Source organism: Aythya marila (genome assembly GCF_965140915.1).
Source record: "Aythya marila genome assembly, chromosome: 1".
NCBI classification, from domain to species: domain Eukaryota; kingdom Metazoa; phylum Chordata; class Aves; order Anseriformes; family Anatidae; genus Aythya; species Aythya marila.
In genome coordinates this window covers 124,519,170-124,533,227 of record NC_139042.1, presented here as the reverse complement: position 1 = coordinate 124,533,227, position 14,058 = coordinate 124,519,170, and the positions used below count along the sequence as shown (strand labels likewise).

Sequence of the window (14,058 nt, the reverse complement as noted above, 5' to 3'; positions counted from 1 at the left end):
TAAAAATCAGGGAGATTAATACTTCTGTTCATCTTCCACGATGCCGTATCCAGAAGCCAGGAGGACACTTCCAAGAATTCAACCCCTGGACGAGCTTTGCATTGGGAAATGGCTTCCTGAGAGGCGATGTCAATGGGCGCTGCTGCGGGCTGGGAAGCAGCGCGTGTAACACAGCAAGAGGAAACCCGAGGAGTAAAAGGGAGTGATTAAGGATGCGACCAAGCCTGCGAGAAGACTGGCAAGGGGAGGGAGGTTTCAAATCGCTGTTTTTGTGAACCTAACGTAGCACAGATGGAGGTCGTGGTGCTCACTCAGGGTGACAGACGCACTCTCAATACGAGCACAATATTCCGAAAGCATCCCAAATCTGAGCTGTCACACTTGGGGATCCTTCACTCGGGACACCCTCCATCAGAATTAGGGGTTGGGTGAAGGTTTCTTAAAGGGCATGGGCGAAGGGAACCAAGGAGGAGATGGCCGTGCGTGGCTCTGCTTTTGTACAACGAGGATTTCTCTGTCTTATAGGGGCTCTGGGATTTATTGAGAAGCTGCCTTCTTGGCCCGAATGGCCTGTAAGAGGCGGGTAAAAAGGCAGGCTTTATTTACCTGCGCCGCGTGACGCTCGGTTTGCTTTTGGAGCGCTTTGCCGGGTGGCTGCCCCTTTGGCTGGGGTGTTCGGGGGGAGGGAAGCAAGGCAGCCAGGCAAGGCAGGGAGGACGTGGGGTCGGGGGCAGCGGCGTGGCTCAGCACTGCCATTTTGCCCTTGGCTCACCTCCTGCCTGCTGCCTGAGCTCCTTCCTCCTCCCCTTGCCCCCCATCCTCCTGCTCGGGCAGGACCTGTGCGGCTCAAAAAAAAGGACGGAAACGGAGGGACGGGGCTGGCCGCTGTTATTCACGGCCGAGGACGGAAACGGGGAGCGTGACAGAAGCGAGACGGGAGGCCTGCTTTTCGTGCCCCTCCTCTCCCCTCGGTGCGTGGCGGTTATGCCCCAGCGCTTGGAGCGCGTTAGATGTAGTGCAGTGTGTGCCGTGCAGAAACATTGCATGCAAAAAAATGCAGATTCTGCATTTCTCAGAAATGAAAACAAAAAAAAAAAAAAGGGGGGGGGGGGTTTGCATTTCCAGTTCATCCGTCCAGGGTTTTGCTCAGTGCTACCCATACACGTTTGCAAGCTCCCTCAGGGTGTGCTGGAGGGGCAATACCGCTGGTAACGCGCTCTTTGCCAACACGGGTTACGCTTACACCATTAATCGCAAGGACAGCTAGAGGAGTGCCCTGCAGGGCTCAGCCTCGGCCCCCAGTTTCGGGATCTGACCCCAAACCGGGAGGCGCAGTCCTCAGCGCCCCCCTTCCCCCTGCCCTGCCATTCCGCTGCCCGCCGCTAGGGGGCGCTGCCGCCGCTGGGGGCCGCCGCTTCCCGCCCTCCCCCCGTCCCCCCCCCCCCTCACGGCCCTGCGCATGCGCGCGGGGCGAGCCGGCGGCGGCGGGCGGGGCTGCGGGCGGACATGGCAGCCGGGCCGTGAGCCGCCCCCTCCTCCCCTCCGCCTCCTCCTCCTCCTCCTCCTCCTCCTCACGGGCAGGGGAAGGGGCACGGGGCCGGCCCCGGTCTGCTCCGGGCTCCGGGGGGCGGCCGCGGCGGGGTGAAGCCGCCTGTGAGGAGCGCCGGCCTGCTGCTGCTGCCCCCCCCCCTCCCCTCCCCTCAGTTCCCCTCAGCTCACCTCAGCTCAGCTCAGCTCAGCGCCCGGCGGCGGGCTCGGGCAGCATGTTCCGGCTGATGAGGGATGGGGAGCCCGAGGACCCCCTCTTCGCCATGTGAGTCGTGCTGGGGGGCTCGGGCAGGCTTGGGGGGGGTCTGCTGCGGCACTGCGGGGGCTCCGGGGGGCAGCGCAGGAGGCGTCGTGAGGGAAAGTAGGCCAGCGTGCCTCGTAGCTGGCTGGGGAGGAGAGGGGTAGGGTGCTTAACACATCTCCTGGCTTCAGGGCTCCTTCCTAGGAAGGTTCCAGTTCAAACGGGGGACGTCGGCTCTCCTGCTTGTTAGGCGCTGCTCTGCGGAAGGTGAAGAAGGCTCGTAAAGGAGTTGTCACGCTGCACGAAACTAAATAAGCAGGAAATTAGTGGCTCTGAAATATAAATCTTGAAATCCGCCAAAAGTGCCAAGCGCTGTTCATGTGTTCTCTCTCACTTCGGTATTTTTGTCTGTCCGCAGACTGGTTGCTCTTGATAAAGCTCGCTAGTTCTTAACCGAAGCAGAGATAAGGATAAGACTGTACCGCAGTAAGAGTTTGTTTTCATTAAATATGGAGGAATTTGTGCAGGAGGAAAAAAGTCAGTTTTTTCTTTACAAAAGTGATGATAATCACCAACTTTATCAGCTGTAAACAAATTAGCAGGAGGGGAGACCTTGATGTCTCAGTTAGTCACAGAATGAGTGTGTGTGCTTATTGATGTGGCGGGGATGAGTCTGGCTTTTATTATGCAAAGCATTTCCAGTAGAGACAGAAAAGTATTGGTTTGTGCTGGGTGCTTTTGTGATCTCAGGAAGCTCTGTGCCGCTCAGGTTATTCATGCTGAGGAAGGATAAATGCAGACTGTAAAATGGGCAGGGAAGTGCTATGGTATTTCTCAGCCTCTTTGCTGTGGCTGCTGTCTTTTGTGACAGTTTGTGCCTGCTCTTTCTCTCTCCTTGCTTCTCCAGCATGTGTCAGTGTATACAGCCATCAAAGTGGAGGCTACAGAAGAAAGAAAGGAAAAGCATTTAGGGACCCTAATTATTGTTTTCTTTCATTCTGACTCTGAGACTTTGACCTGCAAAAGCTTTGTGATCTCGGCCTTGCAGGTGTACACGTAACATCACAGGAAAATAGCAGGTGGAGATGGTTTGGGGCAGGGGAATATCAGTGTCAGGCCATACAGGTTTCGGTCCTTGTATTTGAATGTGTTTGTGCACAGGTATGTGAAAGGATAAAAAAAAAAATTACAATTGAAATGGCTTTAGCCATGCTTAGCCCAAAAGGAGCAGAACACTAACCTGCTGCTGAACAGACATCAGTTAGCACATGAGAAACAAGAAAAGAATGAGATCCAGAATTGTTTTTTTCCAGCCACAGGGATTACCACTCGTAATTTTCATTTTAAAAAGTACAGTCACAGTTACATAAGAGAAACTCTGTCAGAACAGGTCTATTATGCAGGGCTTTGTCTTCTGTCATCCCTTCCTCACCGCTGTTCTCCCAACCTTCTCAAAAGGGACCCTTTTGCTATCCACCGGCAGCACATGAACCGCATGTTTTCTGGAAGTTTTGGGTTCGGCCCGCTGCTCGGCATCACCGATGGGACCACTCCTGGGGCGCGCCAGGCCGGCCGCAGGATGCAGGTAAAAGAGGGGCTGAGTGCGGGGGCTCAGACACTGACAAGGCAGTGTCTTGGGTTGGGCATGCCCCTTGCCTTCTTGTGTTAGATGGAAGGAAGGGAAGGCATACGTGTTATTTCTTAAGGCTGTAAACCAATAAAACTGGGAGTAATTTGGAAGCATTACTTCCATCTGATTTGTTAGCAGTGATACGATTTGAACCATTGTGGGTCTGTGGGACACTTCCTTAACTTACTTGTTGGGTCTGGGTGTGGGTGATCTGAGGAGGATGTAGTATTTGTCTGTTGCGAGATCATCCTCTATTCTGTTTTTCTGTTGTCCTGACAGGCAGGAGCTATCTCACCCTTTGGGATGCTGGGCATGGTAAGTACTCGTTTTTTCTGTGTCAAGTTTGAAGCTTCACGAATAATGGCTTCATGCAGAGATACATTAGCACTCTGTTAGCTAGTAGCTAAAATGTGACCAAGACCGTGTGTATCTCGTATGTAGTAGATGGTGAGGACGAACAGTGAGGGTGGGATGGTTTGAGGAGACCAGGATGAGCTCTGTTTGTCTTCAGATTTATAGTAAATGGAATACAGAAGAGGGTATTGAAGTGAAGCTGAATGTAGCTGGCTTTTCTTGGACCGCTTGCAATGAATTGCTGTATGACTTTAGGCCTTTTGGTTGTTCCCCTCTGATGTTTTAACCCGGCCTGTGAGCTGTTTTAGAGGGGAGAATCTGTTTATATGGATGGGCTGGATCTGAACCTTGAACAGGGAAGAGCTCTAAAGCTGTTATAGCACAACAGTTAGTAGGAACTGGGAGAGTTAATACCCAGGAAGAGCAGAAAGTCTCTTAATAACCTCATACGTCTAAAAAGAAGCAACAGATACATTTTAGAGGTCACGGAGGAGCTATGACAATGTAAGGAAAAGACTTGGCCTTCGTTAGGCTGAGGTGATTATTAAACCTCCTTTGCCAATGGTGTCGGACGGAAGAGCCAACAGAGTCATTGAGGGGAACAGGACTGGAGTGAGAAGGGTGTTCTCACGTACGTACAGCATGCTGATCTGTCATCTGCTGAAATAATACGGTGGAAATAGGTTATTACAGATCCAGCAACTTCAGCTGCCTTGTGGGATTGCCTCAGCGAGAGAGGCTAGCGTCCCAAAGTTGTTCTAGCTCGGAGAAGGATTAATAATACAAATAGATAGACTTCAAAGGATTGTAACGTTGCATGTGAGTACTGGTCTGCTGAAAGCGAGAACAAGAATGTACTCGAGGAAGCAAAAAATAAAAACAAAAAATCAGCACATTTAAACTGACATAGTAATTCTGTTTACGTATTGCACAATTAACCTGTGAGACCTGCTGGCCCGGTACGTTACTGCAGCCTGTAGGTTTACGAGATTAAAAAACGAGGTGTTTATTGGGGAAAAATAAGAAAAGCTATTATGTTAGGAAGAATATAATCTCTGGAAACTCCCATGTGGTTTAAATTAATTGCTGATAGTGATGAGGCGAAAACATCCCTGAGGATGACTGTCTCATGGCTAAGTCCACTGTTAGTGCACATCCTGAGATTTCGACTCTTAATTTTGTTGAGTGCCTGGATTCGCAAACCCCAGTTCTTCAGGAGTCAGGCTGGTCTCAGTTAGGACAGAGTTAATTTCCCTCCTGGTAGCTGGTAGGATGCTATGTTTTGGCTTAGGATGAGAAGAGTGCTGGTAACGTGCTGATGTTTTAATTGTTGCAGAGCAGTGCTTACACCAAGCCAAGGACATTTCAGCTTCTCTCTCTGTCCTGCCAGCGGGCAGGCTGGGGGAGCAGCAAGAGCTGGGAGGGGACAGACCCAGGGCAGCTGACCCCAACTGGCCAAATGGGGTCACGCTAAACAATATATAGGGGTGGCTAACCGGGGCAAGGAGGGTTGGACTGCTCGGGGTTAGGCTGGGCATCGGTCAGTGGGTGGTGAGCAATTGCATTGTGCATCACTTGTTTTGTACACGTTATTAGTAGTAGTACTATTATCATCATTAATGTTGTTATTATTTTTTTTTTCTGTTTTAATAAACTGTCTTTATCTCAACTCACAGGCTTCACTTTCCCGTTTCTCTCCCCCATCCCAGAGAGGGAGGGGGGAGGGTGAGCGAACGGCTGTGTGGTGTTTAGCTGCCGGCTGGGTGAAACCACAACGAGGAGTCAGACTCCCACTAAAAGAACACCCTTTGTCCTCTCTGGGGATCTGGAGAACTAGAACATCTGGGCAATGCACCCTGAGAGACCAGAGAGAACAGCAACTATAAATCCTCTTTTTTTTTCTGAACTACTGATAGAAAGGGAAAATTACAAATTTACTTATTTATTTATCTTCTTGGACATCAGTTTTATGGCCTTTGCAGACAGCTTATTGTAGTTCTTTTCTCCTGTATCCGTCCAAGCTAACTGTTCCTGTGCTCTCTTCTTTTTTCTCAGGCAGGTGGCTTTATGGATATGTTTGGCATGATGAATGACATGATTGGGAACATGGTAAGAACCCTCAATGAATCCCTCTGTATTAAGGGGGGAGTACTGGAGGTGCTCCTACCGTCCTCTCTTGTCTCCCACCTTATTGTGCTGCTTTTGTGTTGGCTGCTCTCAAGCTGCTAGGGTGGCAGAGGCTTTCTCTCTTGTGTGCTGGCCAGGGTGAAATGACAGAGCTTTTTCTTGGGGCATACCTGCTGTGAGTGCAGCAAGGAGAAATAGGGGAGGAAGGAAGTGTGTGGGTAGGCTTGTTCAGAAAGAAACAAGAAGAGCTGCTCTCCAGAAAGATGGACCCACGGGAACTACGCTCACAGAATCCCAGAATGGTTGGGGTTGGAAGGGACCTCTGCAGGTCATCTGGGCCGCCCCCCGGTTCAAGCAGGGACACCTGGAGCAGGTTGTCCAGGACCATCTCCAGGTGGCTTTTGAACATTTCCAAGGAGGGAGACCACACAACCTCTGTGGGCAGCCTCTCTGTTAGAGTGCTCAGTCACCCACGCAGTACAGAAGTGCTTCCTGATGTTTAAACAGAACCTCCCGTGTTCCAGTGCGTGCCCACTGCCTCTTGTCCTGGCGCTGGGCACCACTGAGAAGAGCCTGGCTCCATCTTCGTTGCATCGCTGGAAGAGCTGGACAGTCTTCCTTTTGTAATTCCCTCTTGCTTAATTGTACAGAGAGAGACGTAACCGCAATCTCTTCCTCCCTCCCTTTTCTGCTTTACGCCACTGCTCATTTCCCCTTGCAGGAACATATGACAAACGGTGCTAACTGCCAGACGTTTACCTCCTCAACTGTCATCTCCTATTCCAACCTGGGTGATGGGCCCAAAGTCTATCAGGAGACCTCAGAGATGCGTTCAGCACCTGGCGGGGTAAGAGAGAGGCTGCAGTGTGTCTTCCCAGCACGAGGCTGCTGGCTTTGCTGACAGCGAATAGATCTCACTTGGTGCCTCGGTGTTGGCCACCCACAGCAGTTCTGTTTTGCAGTCAGCTGTGGTTTGAGGAACGCATTGTGAGTCACTGAACCATGCTGAGGGCCACTGGGAAGGGATGGTGGGGAGGGAATCCTTTTGTTTTTTTTTTTCCTCATTATTATGTTGCATCTGACATACGGGGAATGGTGGCAGTGCAACGTGCCTGAAGTTCTGTAGGCAAGAATCGGAGCGCCTTCTGGGGCTGGAAGAGTGAATTAAAACGTTGATCCTGCACACATCTGCCCTCAGATCCGTGAGACGAGGCGGACTGTAAGGGACTCAGACAGTGGCTTGGAACAAATGTCTATCGGGCACCACATCAGGGAGAGAGCCCACATCATGCAGCGGTCCCGGAACCACCGCACAGGCGACCAGGAAGAAAGGCAGGACTACATCAACATGGACGAGAGTGAGCGCTGGCCACGTCCTCCTCCCCAGCAAACCCAGAAACCACTTCCTCCTTTTTTCCCCAGCTGAGCCTGCTCTCCTTTCCTTCCCTAGGTGATGCGGCTGCGTTTGACGACGAGTGGCGGCGAGAGACCTCCCGTTTTCGGCCACAGCGGGGCCTGGAGTACCGACGCCACGAGGGCACCGCTGGCCGCCGGGCCGAAGGGACTCGCCTCGCCATCCAGGGCCCTGAGGATTCTCCCTCCAGACAGTCCCGTCGGTATGACTGGTGAACCCAGAGCAGACCTTGTGGGGGGTGCAGCGTGCTCACCCCCAAATCTATCCACACACTATTGTAAGTCTTAACAAGGCTTGACTTCTCTTTTCCATCTTCCACTGCACGGTTGCTTCTTAGCCGTATGGGCTTTCTTTTCGTTGCCCCAGTCCTGTAGTATTTCGAAGCGTTGGAATCAGGTGTGTTTTCCCAGATACTGTGAAGAGCAGGGGAAGGTGGGAGTTTTGAGAAAATCACGTTCTGAGTGGAAAAGTGGAAACTGTCGAAGTTAGTTTTGTCATCAAGAAATGAAGATGCTGTCAGCCATAAGTGGTGGTTGAAGTGGTATGAGATCATGCAGGACCACAATCCACAGAGTGTTTATATTGTCATTGTGTAGAACTCAGAGAATGTTTACTGTCAAAACAGGTTGAAATACAAATAAGTGCTAAACTCTGTTGTCCTGTGTTTTGAGGGTTCACTAGCACGTGATCTAGTGCTTGAAAATCAGTGAATTGTTTGTTTTTTGTTTTTTTTTTTTTTATCTTTAACCATCACCCTTAAGATTGCCTTTATCTGTCTTCTGTGCTGCTTTCTAATCACCACTTACTCTTTTTATGTTCTCTCTTTGTTTCCCTTCCTCCCAGGTACAGACAGTGAAACTCTGAAGCCCCTTCAAAGCTCCACTTGGACCCTCCTCAAATTTAGTATTAACCTCCTTTCCACTTAAGAATTGAAACAAAGCAACTAATCTTCTGCGTTGCTCTTTTTTGCCCCGTTTGGGTGCTGCCGTGGGTCACGGAGAATCTCACTGATGTGCAAGGAACGTGTTAATTGCCCATTCCCTTTCTGCTCTCCCTTGGTTCTTTTCTGCCAGTAGTGGTGGGCACGAGGAGCTGCCACCTTGCCTCTTCCATCCTTTCCACTCTTCCTCTGCTGGGTTGGGCTGGTTCTGGAGTTTGTGTTTAGTCCCCTGTGAAAGAAAGATGAGGGAATCCTGCTAGACCCCTGTGTTAGTCCCCTCACTGGGACAAAGGCTTCTCTTCCCCTCCTGGTCCTTGGTGCAGCTCTGGAGAAGCAGAAGGATGTGTGTTTTAGAGAGATGAGGAGCAGAACAAAAGCTGGATTACCTGTGGGCCCCCTGACCTTTCTTTGATTGGCTCCCCCACTTTTTTAATTTGTGGAACTTGTAACTAGATGTTTACTGAATAAAGAAACAAACTAAAGAATTCTCGGATGTTTTTTTTACTTCCTGCTAATCTAATTGTTCCTGATGTGGAATTAGGTAACCTCTTTCATATCCTTAGGAAGCAGCTGAGTAGAAACTCAGTGTCTAAGGCTTTTTTTCCTATAAAACCTTCTCGCATTGTTAAAGTGAGATAATGCTCAGTGACAACATGGAAATTGTAAGGGACCCAACCACCCGCCACTTGCAAAAAGACACTCTAATTGCTGTAGCTTCACTGCATGTTCAAGGGGAACTGTGGATGCTTTTTCTTGCTGCCTGGTCATCTGTGCAGCCCTAAACGAGGCCTCTAGGGTTCCTGGATAGCTGGGGAGTATTTCCATGATTTGCTCATTATTTCTCTGCAACCCAGGCTGACAACGTTTGACATTTCTACCAGTGATCTCTTAACTTCGGTATTAGGTGAAGCTTGAAAAGCATTGGGAATACAGGACCAAGAAAGACCTCCTGGGCCAATTTCTTGCTCTGGCGTGTCCTGTTATGTAAACTATTTCATAAATTAATTTGGAACAGAACAGAGGAAATTAATGCTTGACTTGTGCTTGAGAATGGTGTGCCGGGGTTTTACCATGTCTTACCGTGTTGTACCCTAACAGAGGGACAGACACCTCGTGGAGTACTGATTGCTTTGCCCCAAAAAATAGGATGCAGAATCTGGTGTGTTAAAGGTTGGGGCAGAGTTTACGCATGTTCCGCCCTCCAAGGAAGCACAGGGAAGAGCCTTATCTGATGGCAGGCTCTGTCCCCACTTCTATCCCCCATAGTAAACCCCAGCAGGAGTCCTGCACTTCAGGTGGTGGCTCAACAAGGCCTCCACCTCTGGGGTGCGTTTGGAGAAGGCCTCATGAGTACGGAGGGGAAGAATCACTTAACAGGGTGTTAAACCCTGGCTTCAGGCAGATTGCTTTCAAAGGGGGAACAGTACACCTCTGACTCTCAGTCCCAGGAGGCAGTTTTTCACCTCAAGCTTTGGGGTCTGCTGAAATGTTTTCACCTGCTCTGGGCTGACATTGATCCGGGCCTGGCAGTGCCTTTCGATCGGTGGCTTGAGGGACTGCAGAAAAGAGGAAAGAACGCGAAGGAAAGGAGAAAGGGCGGATCTGTACCTCAGTGGGAATAGATTTACTGCCTTCACCGCCTTCTGCTGAGTGAGTGCGAGTTGTGCTTGGGGCTTGTGCTTTCACCAGAACCCTGGTTTGATGAAAATTCACTTACCGATTACAGATGTAGGCTATTAATCAAAAGGAAGAGAGTGCAGAGAATTGCATGGAGGCAAAAAAAGAGAAAGGTGTGTGTGTGTGCACAACCATTTATTTACTCCTGTTCCTGCCTTTAGACAAGATGTGAGAAGCCTGAAGTTGTTTTAAGAACGCAGGTGAAGTCTGCGTGCAGAGAAGGTGCGCTGCTGTAATTGGAGTGCCTGAAAACAAGAACGCAAACACACGATCAGAAAGCCCCCTTCTGATTAGACCACTACAACTTTGGCATTTAGACTGCGCCTAAGTGTTTTTTTGTTTTTTGTTTTTTTAACACATTAACTACAGTTTCAGGTGAAAAGAGTTTCCTGTTTCAAAGTAATCGATGGTTGTATCAGGGCATGCTGAAGGCCTGGGATGTCTTTTTGTGGCTCCTGAAATTGTAAAAGGTCAGTGTTATCAGCTGAATGTTCATAAGTCCACGTGGCCTGATGGGATTCACCCCAGAGTACTGAACTGTGTGTGTTATAACTGGACCCCCCCCCAACAGTTTACCTAAGGTCTTGGGAGTCTGGGAAAGCACAGGGTGGCTGGGGGTGAGCCAGTGTAATATCACTGTACAAGACATACATGAAAGGAAATGACAGCCCTATCACTTTAACCTCAGTCCCTGGAAAAAGTATGGAGAAGATCACCTCCCATTGAATCAGGTTGCCCAAAGCCCCATCCAGCCTGGCCTTGAACGCCTCCAGGGATGCGGCATCTACAGCTGCTCTGGGCAACCAGTGCCTCACCACCCCCATAGTAAAGAATTTCTTCCTAGTATCTCATCTAAATCTCACCTCTTTGAGTTTAAAACCATTCCCCCTTGTCCCATCACTACACCCCCTGACAAAGAGTCCCTCTCCAGCTTTCCTGCAGGCCCCCTTTAGGTACTGGAAGGCTGCTCTAAGATCCCTCCTCAGCCTCCTCTTCTCCAGGCTGAACAACCCCGACTCCCTCAGCCTGTTTTCTTCCGCTACGTTCAGCATAAGAAAGGTGAGAATGGATGTTCCCTATATGAAAGTCAAACGTTTAAGTTGCAAGGGGCATACTTCCAAGCCATTTTTATCCATCCGAAGGAGACAAAATCAGTTCTCAGTCTTTATCTGGTATCTATCACCTTCAGATGAGGCTTGTTGGAGCACCAAAGCCAGGCAATTTGGCGATGCTTCTGGTTCTGGCTAAGGAGCAAGTAGAGCACCTGGAGCTGAGATAGAGGAGCCTGCCAGGACTACTAAAATAAAACATAAGTTTTGAAGCTTTCCATATATAAACATTTATCATGAAAATGGGAGCTATTAGAGCTACTGGGAAACTTCTCCTTGAACAGTTCTGTCGGTAGCCCTGAGGCTCTGCACCTTTCACTGCACTTTTTAAAGCCGTAAAGTATTGGGGAAGTAAGATGAACACGGGAAAATTAACCTTGTGCCCATATTTATAAACAGTAAATGAGGTGATATCCTAGCTGTAAATCAGTTAAACTGGCATTAAGTTAAGATAAGAGAGTGAAAACGCAATTGGTTTAAAAATTAAGAAGGATGTATCGATGTTCCCATGCTGGCTTCCCCTCAGTTGTTCCTAAAAACTGTCATCTTTTCTGATGCAGTTGTGGGCTGGGCTAACAAAGGCACTACAGGAACCTAAAGTCACACCAGCACATGACATCTAACTTGGCCATGCAGGCCTATTCTCTGATTTTTGTTTTTATTTTTATTTTTAACAACAAAAGGGTCTATAATATAAATTCTAGCTTACTGGGAGATTTCAAGTAACTAGGAGGGAAAGAGTCCCCAGAATACTGAAATATTTCTAACAGGATGCTGTTCTGAAACGAATGCTCATTAGCAGTTTGATTAATGATCTGAAAGAAGAAATTAAACCAGTGCTGATGAAGCTTTTGCGGGACACAAGGAAAGAGGGAGGTAATAAATTCTGGGAAGCGATGAGATACGCAGTGCAGCCCGTACCCACTGGCACAGGGTTTGTTTGTCACTGGTGAGTGGTTGTGGCTGCACTGACAGCAGAAAGGCATTCATCTCGGAGCATAAAGGTGTTCGAGATGGAAGACTTTTTGGAAACTCTGAAGGGACTCTAAAAAGAATTAGGGGGCTGGGAGACAACCCTGTAAATTAATTTTAAATGCATAATTATTCAGTTGTACAAACGGGGTGGACTTGGACGCATTAGTCTGGCATCATCAAGAACAGAGGAGAAATTTCTTCCCTATACCACAGCAGTGAAACCATTGCTTGAAGCGTTTTGTCTGAGATTCCTGCTCTGAGAAAGACACCAAAGATTCGAAGGAGTCCAGAAGGGAGGAGCAAGGATGACTCGAAGCCTGGAAGCGATGAGAGGCACCACAAAATGAAATGAACTGGAAGTCCAGCTTGAGCCTGGGCTGGCGTTACTTTATGGGAAGGAAGTTTCTGACAGTAGAGGGCTCTTTAACCCAGCAGAAAACCTGCAGCTCCCTGATGAGGAGGCTGGAAATGAGGTGCAGGCTTTCACTGGGGAGAGCAATCATTAGAAGACACCTGGACTGTCCAGATCTTGCTACACCAAAACCTGGATGGGGATGCCTCAGACAGAAGTTGGGGAGCAGACGCAGGAACGGGGGTAGGTAGTTTTCGGGAAGCCTCATGGGAAGCCAAACGCCGTGATTATATTGTTCCCATCAGACTTTAAAAATCCATGAATCAGAGAAGAAAAGCAGGCCGGCGCAGTACTAGACTGCAGGGAAGGGTGGGAAAGGGAGGAAGAAAACTGGTGACCTGACAGATACTTCAAAGCAGAGAGGACAAAAGAGAGTTGCAGGAAACAGAGCCGTCTGTAGGCATGATGCTCTGTTTGGGAAATAAATGCACATTGTGAGCCTGGAGTGCGAAATCCCCCAAATAGCTGTCCCACAGCACAGGCTGGATATGGGAGAACAACAAGATTTAAAATAGAGCTCAGTATGCAGTCTAGCTTAAAAGCACCGGTGTGATTTTGCCATGTTTATCTATTTTCCAAAACATTCTGAAAAATAACTTATTTTTCACCCCTGATTTAAATGTAACTTTTTTTTTTTTTTTTTTTTCCTCCTGGCGATTTTCTTTTTTAAAGACATCACTTCACAAGATATCCCCATGAGGAAACTCTGCTCAGATGATTATTACTTCCACCGTTTCCTTGCATCTGGCAGTTTTGGCTGGCTGGGTTTATAAATCCTGAGGGCACTTAATACAAGCCGACGGGGGTGAAGGGAGATACACAGGGACAATCATGGGATCAACACTGCCTATCTCCACCTGCTGCTGCCGTAAGCTGGAAGCAGAGATACCAGCCTCATGATATCCATCCCCTGTTATTGGCAGGGAAAAGGAAAAAAAACAAAAAAAAACAAAAACCAGCAGACGCATTGCCAGACTGCGTCAGAGTGTCACACAGGAAGAAGTAGATGGTCTTAAAGGTGTCAATAACAGCAAAAGGGACTAAAGTTAGTAGAGCAAAAGAAAAGGCACATACAAACTGAAGTCAAGACTGACTTAGCTGTAAACTCTTAGCTTTAAATTGGAGCCTCTTTGATTGTAAGCAGTGAAAAAAGAAAGACTTGGGATCACCAGTAAATCATATAACAACTGTGAGCACTTACTGCAGCATCAGGAAAAAGACGAATGCAATCCTGAAGGCATTTACAGTAGCTACAGGTATGTATTGCTGCTGCTGTGCAAGATGTTGATAAGACTTGATCAGTGGATGAGAACTGTGCTTGTTTCTAGCCAAGAAAGCTTAATTTGAAGTGCAGGTAAGAGCTTGTAGGATACGACCTATGAAGAGCTCATAATATCTGAGGAGACAGGTTAGGCAAAGTGGAGTCTATACACAAGGGAGAGAGGTACCGGGGAGGAAAAACAGTTTAATCTAAAGCCACATTGGCACGGGAACAAGAGAATATAAACTAGCTGTGAATACATTTAAGCTGGAAATTAGACAAACTTCCTAACCACGGTGGCAGGCAGGTTCTGGAGCAGCCTTCCAAGAGGACTACCGGGGACAATAAAATTAACCAGCTTTTGGTTGGC

The 14,058-nt window shown here is 48.6% G+C and overlaps 1 protein-coding gene across 3 annotated transcripts; it reads left to right on the top strand.

Moving 5' to 3' along the window:
- The first annotated feature begins 1,483 nt into the window (after nucleotides 1-1,483).
- On the top strand, nucleotides 1,484-8,739 carry MLF2 (myeloid leukemia factor 2). 3 transcript variants are annotated; one of them, XR_014318066.1, is made up of 8 exons: nucleotides 1,484-1,813; nucleotides 3,248-3,374; nucleotides 3,699-3,734; nucleotides 5,829-5,882; nucleotides 6,622-6,747; nucleotides 7,099-7,258; nucleotides 7,351-7,591; nucleotides 8,158-8,739. XR_014318066.1 is itself a non-coding variant. In XM_082766596.1 (8 exons), the coding sequence occupies exons 1-8, from the start codon at nucleotides 1,764-1,766 to the stop codon at nucleotides 8,168-8,170; spliced, it is 732 nt and encodes a 243-aa protein (XP_082622722.1). In that variant the 5' UTR covers nucleotides 1,636-1,763; the 3' UTR covers nucleotides 8,171-8,739. The 3 variants fall into 3 exon arrangements, 2 of the variants coding, with proteins under 2 accessions (XP_082622722.1, XP_082622721.1); XM_082766596.1 differs by having other exon boundaries at nucleotides 1,636-1,813; nucleotides 7,351-7,516; XM_082766595.1 differs by having other exon boundaries at nucleotides 1,636-1,813; nucleotides 7,351-8,739.
- The last annotated feature ends 5,319 nt before the right edge of the window (nucleotides 8,740-14,058 follow it).